At 40.5% G+C, this 12,561-nt stretch overlaps 1 protein-coding gene across 1 annotated transcript; it reads left to right on the top strand.

The window, feature by feature from the left end:
• The first annotated feature begins 7,155 nt into the window (after positions 1–7,155).
• On the top strand, positions 7,156–12,214 carry c1ql2 (complement component 1, q subcomponent-like 2). Its single transcript, XM_053328103.1, is given in 4 exon segments — positions 7,156–7,309; positions 7,312–7,736; positions 12,036–12,096; positions 12,099–12,214. Coding segments are annotated over 4 exon segments (756 nt in total).
• The last annotated feature ends 347 nt before the right edge of the window (positions 12,215–12,561 follow it).

Raw genomic sequence — 12,561 nt, 5'->3', positions numbered from 1 at the left:
TGTTCATGCAGCAGCGCTCTGTGTGTGTGTGTGTGTGTGTGTGTGTGTGTGTGGCAGTCATCTGCAGGGTGGGAGAGCTCCTGGGAATCAACATGGGCGCTTTGTTAGCTGCTAGCTTAGCCTGCTGAGACAAGGGGATATGAGGAGAGGCTAAATCCCGGATCTTTGGAGATAAGGATTAGCTGATCCTGCCAACAGAAAGCAAGTCGTGCCTCTATAACAGATTAGGTGAACAGAAAATGGGCACCAGCCAACTTTTAGAAGGCTCCAACTGCCTCACCCAGAAGCTGAAGGTGGTGGTGCAGCGTGTGGAGGCGCTTCCAAGAGCCCATAGTGTCCTCCAAACAGAACCTCTAAGCTTCAATTAGTTTGAAACCAGAAGCCAGATGATGTAAGATCTGTCAGGATTGAAACCAATGGATGACAAACACATGAAGGCAGCTCCTCCCGGGTGTTGGAGCTGCGATGTCTGACCTCTAGCAGGGTCACAGGACACCTCATCGTAGTCATCAAGTCATAACCTCCATGCTTTATTCAACACACCCATAAGCGGAGCGGGGCACCAACTGGACGACTGCAGCATAAATAGTAGAGCTTAAAGTTGAAGTATGTAACTCTGACACCAAGTGTTTAGAAATGGTACTGCGGCCCACGTTCAAAACACTGGAGAGAGCTGTTACTCCTCGCTCCCTCCCTCCTTTCCTTCCTTCCTTCCTTCCTTCCTCCTTTCCTTCCTCGCCCCCTCCCTGCCAGAGTCTACTTCACGCGGGTTGCCAGTTGTTGGACGTGATCCTGCATATCCTCCTCCGTATCAGCGGGTGTAGCTGAGTGCTGTATGACGCTGTAACCGTCTCCATGTTTCAAAGGCGTCTCCTATACATACCCTGGTTTTGTTTCTCAGATTGTCACGATGTATTTGAGTCATAATGAGGTTTTTTTGGTTTTGTAACATCAGACATTATCTGAGGTGTTCCTAGCTGCAGCTCAGTGGCACCTGGCAACCTGGCTGCTGAAACACTACTGACTTGGTGATTGGTAGCTAGGTGGTGGGTGGAGTTTTTCAAATGTGAATATTGTGGCTGGACTACTACTGTCAGTGATATCAGTGTTTGAAATGAACATGATTCCTTAATGTCTGGTTACATTTAGGGCCATTTTATGATTATTTGGAATATATTTGTTACATACTTCAACTTTAACTCCGCCACTGCAGCCCTGGTGGAGCGGCACTTTCCATAGTTCTGCTTGTACAATCTGCAGGGAATCAAAGTTTACGACTAAATTTGCTGAAAACTTTCAATAATTATGATTATTTGTATGTTTGTGGTGAATTAAGGGAGGAAGAATGAAGGAAAGAAGGAAGGAAGGATGGTAGCTGGGAGGAAGGAAGGGAGGAAAGGAAAGGAAGGGAGGAAGGAAGGAAAGAAGGACAGAGGACAGAAGGAAGGAAGGAAGGAAGGAAGGAAGGAATGCAGGAGGGAAGGAAGGAAGGAAGGAAGGAAGGAAGGAAGGAAGGAAGGAAGGAAGGAAGGAAGGAACAGTCAAAACAGACGGGGGAGGAAGGAGGAAGGAAAGGAGGAATTAAGGATGAAAGGGAGGAAGAATGAAGGAAGGAAGGAAGGAAGGAAGGTAGCTGTGAGGAAGGAAGGGAGGAAAGGAAAGGAAGGGAGGAAGGAAGGAAGGAAGGAAGGAAGGAAGGAAGGAAGGAAGGAAGGAAGGAAGGAAGGAAGGAACAGTCAAAACAGACGGGGGAGGAAGGAGGAAGGAAAGGAGGAATTAATGATGAAAGGGAGGAAGAATGAAGGAAGGAAGGAAGGAAGGTAGCTGTGAGGACGGAAGGAAGGAAAGGAAAGGAAGGAAGGAAGGAAGGAAAGAAGGACAGAGGAAAGAAGGAAGGAAGGAAGGATGGAAGGAAAGAAGGACAGAGGAAAGAAGGAAGGAAGGAAGGACGGAAGGAAGGAAGGAAGGAAGGAAGGAAGGAAGGAAAGAAGGACAGAGGAAGGAAGGAAGGAAGGAAGGCAGGAAGGAAGGAAGGAAGGAAGGAAGGAACCTTCACACAGGGAAACTCACAAGATGAAGTTTCAGCCGTCTGAGGTTGTTTGCCTTCGTGCACGGTCGACTAGCTTCACTTTGCTGTTGGACATAAACATCACGGTCAATGATGTGTTTACTGTCTCCATGTGGTTTAGTTTAAATTTAAAGGGTTAAAATGTGAAAATAAACGTATGAATAACTTCACACATTCTTTTTTTGTGGACCCAGCATCAAATTTCTGCTTTTAATCCATTTAGAGAGAATATATTAGAGGATTATGGTAAAAATGTCTAAGTGGTGTAACCATAAAAACTTTGTACCAAATAATTCAACGTTGCTTAAAAACAGTAAATAGTCAATAAAACACCTTCCTTCCTTCCTTCCTTCCTTCCTTCCTTCCTTCCTTCCTTCCTTCCTTCCTTCCTTCCTACCTAACACCATATCAACTAGTTTGGCATGATCTTACTTCCTTCCTTCCTTCCTTCCTTCCTTCCTTCCTTCCTTCCTACCTAACACCATATCAACTAGTTAGGCATGATCTTACATCCTTCCTTCCTTCCTTCCTTCCTTCCTTCCTTCCTACCTAACACCATATCAACTAGTGTGGCATGATCTTACATTATAACTTTTATATTAAATAAAGCTAATGGAATACTATTGTTCTAAATATTACATTTCATCTGGTTACCATGGAGACCAGGAAACATTTACATGTTTTAAATGAAGTCATTATTAGTATAAGTCCACTTAAACACACTGTAGCTGATCACATATTTAATATCTATCATTCTTTTGTGGTTACACCATTTGACATTTTCAGGAAAATTCAGTCTGACTTTTAGTAAAAAATGGTGCAAATGTCATTTAAATGATATAAAATGCAGCTTTTAAAACTAGTTTAACTGATTTTAATTGCTCGTTTTACCAACATTTATCATCTCTGACACCTTAACAAAGAAGAAGTGGTCGGCAGGTTTGCCACCATATTGGAGAGGAGGATGAAGGCTTGGACGGTGCTTTTAAAGTTGTGAATTTTAGAATGACTCACACATACTGCACAATAACACACAACTAAAAGCCAGGACACACACATGGCATTACTAACACATCATCACTATAGACTACATAAGAAGAAACTGAAGCAACGGGAGCAGCATAAATGAATGAATAATAAAATAAAGAAAATATTTTGAATAAACAAATACCAACACAGATCTTTCAGAAGGTTTGTCTATAAAAAGCAGTTTTCATAGAAGACTTAATAGAGTTAAAATAAAAGTACTGTGCCGTATTAATACAAATGTATAATGAGTGCTAGACTTGCATTAACCATGTACAGCGTATTATGAGGCACAGTCATTATATTAATATATATATAAACTTCCTCTCCACCCATCTGGCTTCTGTTTCTTCTCTCAAAGAACACAGGACAGAGCAGATATGTGCGCTGGGTCAGTCTGTAATCAGTAAATAAGACTTCCCAAGAAGAACTGTCAGAATCAGTCATTTCAGCAAGTGCTCCAGAACAACGTCCATATGAAAGTGACAGAAGTCCTCTAGTGGCTGCAGCAATTATGACTGGAGGAAAAGGAGGGAAGCAGGATGGAGACAATAAAACATCAGATTTTAACTAAAGAGACTGATGATCAAAAACTGAAAACACATTTGTGTATCAGAGCTTTGTTTTTTCTTCTTTCCCATTAATCATCTCAGCAGCCCTCACATTTATCTGCTGACCCTTTGGAGGGGCCCCACCCCTAGGTTGGGAACCACTGGACTAAACTAGCTAACTGTATATAAAGTAGTGTAAACTAGCTAACTGTATATAAAGTAGTGTAAACTAGCTAACCATATATAAAGTAGTGTAAACTAGCTAACCGTATATAAAGTAGTGTAAACTAGCTAACCGTATATAAAGTAGTGTAAACTAGCTAACTGTATATAAAGTAGTATAAACTAGCTAACTGTATATAAAGTAGTATAAACTAGCTAACTGTATATAAAGTAGTATAAACTAGCTAACCGTATATAAAGTAGTATAAACTAGCTAACCGTATATAAAGTAGTATAAACTAGCTAACTGTATATAAAGTAATATAAACTAGCTAACTGTATATAAAGTAGTGTAAACTAGCTAACTGTATATAAAGTAGTATAAACTAGCTAACTGTATATAAAGTAGTATAAACTAGCTAACTGTATATAAAGTAGTGTAAACTAGCTAACTGTATATAAAGTAATATAAACTAACTAACTGTATATAAAGTAGTGTAAACTAGCTAACTGTATATAAAGTAGTATAAACTAGCTAACTGTATATAAAGTAGTATAAACTAGCTAACTGTATATAAAGTAGCATAAACTAGCTAGCTGTATATAAAGTAGTATAAACTAGCTAACTGTATATAAAGTAGTATAAACTAGCTAACCGTATATAAAGTAGTATAAACTAGCTAACCGTATATAAAGTAGCATAAACTAGCTAACCGTATATAAAGTAGTATAAACTAGCTAACCGTATATAAAGTAGTATAAACTAGCTAACTGTATATAAAGTAGTGTAAACTAGCTAACTGTATATAAAGTAGTATAAACTAGCTAACTGTATATAAAGTAGTGTAAACTAGCTAACTGTATATAAAGTAGTGTAAACTAGCTAACTGTATATAAAGTAGTGTAAACTAGCTAACTGTATATAAAGTAGTGTAAACTAGCTAACTGTATATAAAGTAGTGTAAACTAGCTAACTGTATATAAAGTAGCATAAACTAGCTAACTGTATATAAAGTAGTATAAACTAGCTAACTGTATATAAAGTAGTATAAACTAGCTAACTGTATATAAAGTAGTATAAACTAGCTAACTGTATATAAAGTAGTGTAAACTAGCTAACTGTATATAAAGTAGTATAAACTAGCTAACCGTATATAAAGTAGTATAAACTAGCTAACCGTATATAAAGTAGTATAAACTAGCTAACTGTATATAAAGTAGTATAAACTAGCTAACCGTATATAAAGTAATATAAACTAGCTAACCGTATATAAAGTAGTGTAAACTAGCTAACTGTATATAAAGTAGTATAAACTAGCTAACTGTATATAAAGTAGTATAAACTAGCTAACTGTATATAAAGTAGTGTAAACTAGCTAACTGTATATAAAGTAATATAAACTAACTAACTGTATATAAAGTAGTGTAAACTAGCTAACTGTATATAAAGTAGTATAAACTAGCTAACTGTATATAAAGTAGTGTAAACTAGCTAACTGTATATAAAGTAGTATAAACTAGCTAACTGTATATAAAGTAGTGTAAACTAGCTAACTGTATATAAAGTAGTAAACTAGCTAACTGTATATAAGGTAGTATAAACTAGCTAACTGTATATAAAGTAGTATAAACTAGCTAACTGTATATAAAGTAGGGTAAACTAGCTAACTGTATATAAAGTAGTATAAACTAGCTAACTGTATATAAAGTAGTATAAACTAGCTAACTGTATATAAAGTAGTGTAAACTAGCTAACTGTATATAAAGTAGAGTAAACTAGCTAACTGTATATAAAGTAATGTAAACTAGCTAACTGTATATAAAGTAATGTAAACTAGCTAACTGTATATAAAGTAGTGTAAACTAGCTAACTGTATATAAAGTAGTATAAACTAGCTAACTGTATATAAAGTAATGTAAACTAGCTAACTGTATATAAAGTAATGTAAACTAGCTAACTGTATATAAAGTAGTGTAAACTAGCTAACTGTATATAAAGTAGTGTAAACTAGCTAACTGTATATAAAGTAGTGTAAACTAGCTAACTATATAAAGTAGTGTAAACTAGCTAACTGTATATAAAGTAGTATAAACTAGCTAACTGTATATAAAGTAGTATAAACTAGCTAACTATATAAAGTAGTGTAAACTAGCTAACTGTATATAAAGTAGTGTAAACTAGCTAACTGTATATAAAGTAATGTAAACTAGCTAACTGTATATAAAGTAATGTAAACTAGCTAACTGTATATAAAGTAGTGTAAACTAGCTAACTGTATATCACATCACTATAATACTGCAGTACTTTTACTGTAATACTGCATACTACATCACTATAATACTGCAGTACTTTTACTGTAATACTGCATACTACATCACTATAATACTGCAGTACTTTTACTGTAATACTGCATACTACATCACTATAATACTGCAGTACTTTTACTGTAATACTGCATACTACATCACTATAATACTGCAGTACTTTAGATATTTCATGTGTACAGGAATCACAGCTGGTTTCAGGCACTCTGCACCTTCTAAATTGTAGATTTAACTAAATGATGTCATTCCCCTGAGAGGTTTTAAAGCTCGTGTCCTCGTCTGCATTACTTTGTCGTTGATTGTCTGTCTAGTCTTATTATCTCTGTATACTGATTATGAATGTTTGCTGTTCTCTGAGATCTCAATGTCAACGAGAATTAAATCAAGTTTAATAACTGTACTTTTGAGCAGCTTCATGTGAGTTAATTTATTCAGCCCCTCCTCTCAAAGACACATCCTGCATCTAGATGCTTTTCTCTAAAGGAGATAAGAGAGGAAATGTCTCACAGTCTGCTAAAGTGTCACTGATGCTTCCTGATCCTATTCCCTGGAAGCTATGCAGAGGGATTTATAATTCATACATAAAGATGGCGTGATTATTGTTCACAGTCTTAATCCAAATTGCAACAGGCTTTGCCCTGAACTCGTTACGTCAGCGGTCTCGACTCCTCTCGCTTGTTGCAGACGAACAAAAACCGCTGGGAGGCTGTTAGTGCTCGGAGACCCGCCGCGTCCCGCCATGCCAAACCCAATATTCCTGCTGTCAGCTGCGTGAAGTGAAGTGACACAGACACCCAACTGCTGCAGGCTGCACCGGGCTGGAGGTGACAGCGTGTTTGTTTCTCTCTCTCTTGTCCCTTCATCCTGACACTGAGTGACTCCCTGTTGGTCCATCTCTCTCTCTCTGTGCGCGCGCTCTCACCCTCTTCCACCATTACGTCCCAAAGTAAAACGGACTTTTTAGCGCTTGTTTCTCGGACTCTCCAGAGGAAGAGAATCGTGGCCGCTGTGGTTGGCATCGTCATGGTTTTGGCTCTCATCATCGCGATTCCTCTTCTGGTCCAAACTTCCAAGACCGACGCGCACTATGAGATGATGGGCACGTGCCGGATGATCTGTGACCCGTACAACCCCAAACCCAGCGCCACGGCTCTGGAGGTCATGCAGGACCTGAGCGCGACCCTTCCCCGAGTTTTGTTCAAGGGACTAAAGGAGAGCCGGGTCGGCCGGGGAAACCTGGGCCGAGGGGTCCACCGGGAGAACCGGGCCCACCCGGTCCAAGAGGACCACCGGGGGACAGAGGGAACGCGGGAAAGACCGGGTACCCGAGCTTAACGGGCACAGCGCGCACCGACACCAGCGGAGAAGCGGGCTCTGCTATTGGAGGGTCAAAGATCGCGTTTTATGTGGGTCTGAAAAACCCTCACGAGGGATATGAAGTGTTGAGGTTTGACGACATCATCACGAACCTGGGGAACCACTACGACCCCACAACCGGCAAGTTCACCTGCCAGGTGTCTGGGATTTACTACTTCACCTATCACGTGCTGATGCGCGGAGGAGACGGGACAAGCATGTGGGCTGACCTGTGCAAAAACGGACAGGTAGATATTGTTCTGGTGTGTGTGTGTGTGTGTGTGTGTGTGGTGTGCATTAAATATACATGAATTACGGTTATTGCATCGTGCGTGAATCAGCTGTTTAATGCGCAACAGAGCCTTGGAGCGCGAGCACGCACACATCACAATCTGCTGTGGTCCAGGGGCGATTTTAAGACCCTTTTTAGGGTTCAAGTACCCCTACATTTGATCTCAGCACCCCTAAAAATAAATAAATGATCATTGTGATTTTTTAATGGTTTTATTAACAGCTTTAATGTACTTTGGATAGTTCTGTCATTAACATTGTGTTTCCCTCAGGGTTTGTTAACTATCTCAGGGTCCTCTCTGTACAAACCTGTCATTGTTTATTCTGAACCATCATTATTATTATTATTATTATTATTATTATTATTATTATACACTGTAGTGGAACACTCTACTACGTATGAATACTTGTTGTAATTTACGTTATGCAGTGAAATGAGTAGTTTAGCAGGGGTCCCTCTAAAGGTCTGATCCTAGAATGGCCCCTGGATGTGGCAACCATGATGTTTTTATTTGAATTGATCCAGTTTGGTCAGTAAATGTATAAACTTGCTTTAAGGTGGTCTGGAGTCTATGTGTGATTGTTGGGATTGTCCTGCTGTAAATGAACCATGTGCGTCTATTGGAGAGGAGAGTGCACTGTAAAAATACATCCGGTTGTTTTTACAGGATCAGCTGTGGTTTACAGAATAACACTGTAAAAAATATACAGGCAAACTGTAAAATCATCTTTACAGAACAACCTGTAAATGTAACAGTTAAAAGAAAAATGCATAAAATCACATTTTAATCCAGTAAATTCATCTTTTGGATTTCTGCTTAATTAGCATTATGTTATTAACCCTTAAACAGGCAGGATGGAAAAATCCTTACTAGTTATGTCATTTACACCTAAAGTAAGGAAGGAAGGAAGGAAGGAAGGAAAGGAGGAAGGAAAGGAGGAAGGAAGGGAAGCAAGGGAGGAAGAAGGAAGGAAAGGAAGGAGGGAGGAAGGAAGGAAAGGAGGAAGGAAGGGAAGCAAGGGAGGGAGGAAGGAAGGAAAGGAAGGAGGGAGGAAGAAGGGAGGAAGAAGGAAGGAAAGGAAGGAGGGAGGAAGAAGGGAGGAAAGGAGAAGGAAGGAAAGGAAGGAGGGAGGGAGGAGGAAGGAAGAAAGAAAGGAAGGACAGATGAAGGAAGGAAGAAAGGACAGAAGGAGGGAACATTTATCCTAACAGCTGAACTTAGATCTAAGGAAGGAAGGAAGGAAGGAAGGAAAGGAGGGAAAGGAGGGAAGAAGGAAGGAAAGGAAGGAGGGAGGGAAGGAAGGGAGGAAAAAGGAAGGAAAGGAAGCAAGGGAGGAAGAAGGAAGGAAAGGAAGGAGGAAAGGAAGGAGGGAGGAAGAAGGAAGGAAAGGAGGGAGGAAGAGAGAAGGAAGGAAAGGAGGGAGGAAAGGAGAAGGAAGGAAAGGAAGGAGGGAGGGAGGAGGAAGGAAGAAAGAAAGGAAGGAGGGAGGGAGGAGGAAGGAAGAATGGACAGAAGGAGGGAACATTTATCCTAACAGCTGAACTTAGATCTAAGGAAGGAAGGAAGGAAGGAAGGACAGATGAAGGAAGGACGGACAGATGAAGGAAGGAAGGAGGGAAGGAAGGACAGAGGAAGGACTCGGGAGGACAACATGATTTAACTAAAAACAGCCTCATTATAAGACTGATATATAACTGAACACATAAAGTTATAATATATAATATAATAATGTTAACTAGAAAATTCCAGGGAAATTTTGAGTGCCACGGGGCTACTGCCGGGACGAGTACACGATTTATTTCCAGTGTTCAAAAGTCACCCTGATCATATAACACTAAGTAACTTTTACTGTGGCAGTATTAAGTACATCTTACTGGTCAGTATCAAGTGTAACAGTAGATGTAAGCAGAGAGTAGCACACAGAGCACAAGGCAGTAGCAACATGCACTAACTCTAAGCACTACAACACAGTGTGTACACACACACACACACACACACACACACACACACACACACACACACACACACACACACACACACCAGCCTGCATTTGAGCAGTAAGACTGTCAGTATAATTCATATGTATATATAGAGAGAGTATCAATACTAGCTCGGCCGCTACCTCAGTTAACTGGCAAAGCAGACAGACAGGTAGAATTAGCCAATCACAAAAAGGTAGGTCAGTTCAGCCAATCACAAAAAGGTAGATCAGATTCTGCCCAGCAACAGGTTGCTAAGGTCAGCTAAGGCTCTGCGGTTGCTACGGCGATTTCAGGATCTGCCTTGAAAAATGTCTCAAAATTCTAAAGGATTTGGCTTCTGACAAGGTCCCGAACAATTGCAAACTGTGAGAAAACCGTAACTCCTGTCCAAAAACCGAAAACACCGTGAGAGACACAGAAGCCGGCAGATTCTGACAGTGTTTATTTTATTCAGATATTCCTTAAAATGAGCGAGTAAGCTCAGTGTGAACACAGAGTAAGATTCTTTAGAAAAAAGAAGAAAATTGCATTAGGGTGAATGGGGAGGAAGACAGGTATTGCCGCCGGTCTCGGCCCCCCCCCGTTTAAATTTTGTGCAGACCCCGCCTGTCAACGTCACATTTTATGAATCCCAACACCTATGTCTACATTTTGACCAGAAATTATTTGTCTCCTTTTTACGGTTTGGCCGTGAGCTCGAGTTAAAAATAAAAACTAAGATTATTTTTTACTGCTTCTCACACTCTAGCTAACTGCCGCTTCCACTCTAACTTTGACGAAAAAGTGATTTCCACTCCTCGTTTGACTGCTCATAGTTTGAAAAGTTTACATGTTATGTCAAAATAGTTTGGTATTTTTCCAGAGAGCACAAGTTTTCCTCCGTTTTAAAGTTTTAATCACGTTTCTACGCGCAGGTATGAGAGAGCTAGGTGACTCTGAAAAAAGGTGAAAAAAGGTGACATTTTTGGGGGTTTTCAAAAAATTCCCATTCATTTCCAATGGAGAAATCTCCCGTTTTTTTGGGAATAACTTTGGGAAAAATTGGAATTTCAACACCAAAAGTCATAGCACCCCTCCCCTGATCGAGCCGCACGTTTTGATGTATATATTGTCGGGGTTTTCTCAAAGCTGCGGGAGGAGTTACGCGCCGAAAAACGGCGGAAGAATAATAATAAGTATGCAGAAGATTAATAGTTGCCTCGGGGCAAAGCCTCTCCAGCTTCTGGAGTGGAGTGCCTCGGAGCTAGAACCCCGTGGCACTAATAATGTCATTTAAACTGAACTGTATTGATCTTTGTATTACAGTGTTTCTGCATTTAAACTCCACTAATAGTTCATTTCTATCAAGGATTATGTTTTACGTATTCTTCCTTTAAAATGAGCCGTTATGTCTGGTTTAGTATTTTATTAAATATTATTGTAAAGTAAACAATGCTCCATTTTATTTCCCTTTACAGTTATTTTGATCTCATGATTTTACAGCAGTTTGGTTTTAATTCTTTAATTCTACCGACATTTCTTACAGTGTGGGTGGAGGGGTTTTACTGCTGGGGTCAAATCTGTCTCTCTCTCTCTCTCTCTTTCTTTCTTTCTGTGTGTGTCTCTCTCTTTCTCTCCCTCTCTCTCTCTCCCTGTCTCGCTCTCTCTCTCTCTCTGTCTCTCTCTCTCCCTCTCTCTCTCTTTCTCTCTCTCTGTCTCTCTCTCTCTTTCTCCCTCTCTCTCTCTGTCTTTCCCTCTCTCTGTCTCTCTCTGTCTCTCCCTCTCTTTCTCTCTCTCTGTCTCTTTCTCCCTCTCTCTCTCTGTCTCTCTCTCTCCCTGTCTCTCTCTCCCTGTCTCTCTCCCTCTCTCCTTCTCTCTCTCTTTCTCTCCCTCTCTCTCTCTCCCTCTCACTCTCCCTCTCTCTCCGTCTCTCTCTCTCCCTTTCTACCTCCCTCTCTCTCTCTGTCTCTCCCTCTCTTTGTCTCTCTCTCCCTCTCTCTCTTTCTCTCTCTGTCTTTCTCCCTCTCTTTGTCTCTCTCTCCATCTCCCTCTTTTTCTGTCTCTCTCTCTCTCTCTCTCTCTCTCCCTCCCTCTCTCTCTCTCTCTCCCTCTCTCTCTCTCTCTCTCTCTCTCTCTCTCTCTCTCTGTCTCTCCCCCCCCCTCTCTCTCTCTCTCTCTGTCTCTCCCACCCTCTCTCTCTCTCTCTCTCTCTCTCTCTCTGTCTCTCTCTCTCTCCCTCTCTCTCTCTCTCCCCTCTCTCATCTCCCCTCTCTCTCTCTCTCCTCGTTTGCAGGTCCGAGCCAGCGCCATAGCGCAGGACGCAGACCAGAACTACGACTACGCGAGCAACAGCGTCGTCTGCATCTGGACTCTGGGGACGAGATCTACGTGAAGCTGGACGGCGGGAAGGCGCACGGCGGGAATAACAACAAATACAGCACGTTTTCCGGTTTCCTTTTGTACCCGGACTAATGTGGGATCCTCTCACCACTCCATCCCAGAACTGCAATGACAGAAATAAAGTCCAGTTTTAATTTAAGACACTCAGTTAATCAGACTGGCAAGAGGAAGATGCCACTTATAGCTTCATATTCAGTCTTAAAACCCAACATTTCTTTTTAAATTGTTTTTTTATAATCGATTTATTTCCACAACAGCTTCACACTCTTCAAGGACTCCTTTGAAACTGTTTGTTCAACTTTGGAAATAAGTGAAATTATTACAATCACAAATAACTAAAGCTAACGATTCTGCAAAAAAAAAATAAGAACAACCCCAGATTTATTTTTTCCTCCATTGGTTTGAGACTCTGCTCCAGA

Source organism: Scomber japonicus, chromosome 11 (genome assembly GCF_027409825.1).
Source record: "Scomber japonicus isolate fScoJap1 chromosome 11, fScoJap1.pri, whole genome shotgun sequence".
In the NCBI taxonomy this organism is placed as follows: Eukaryota; Metazoa; Chordata; class Actinopteri; order Scombriformes; family Scombridae; genus Scomber; species Scomber japonicus.
Note: the sequence above shows the minus strand (reverse complement) of the source record. Positions and strands in the feature narration are given on the sequence as shown.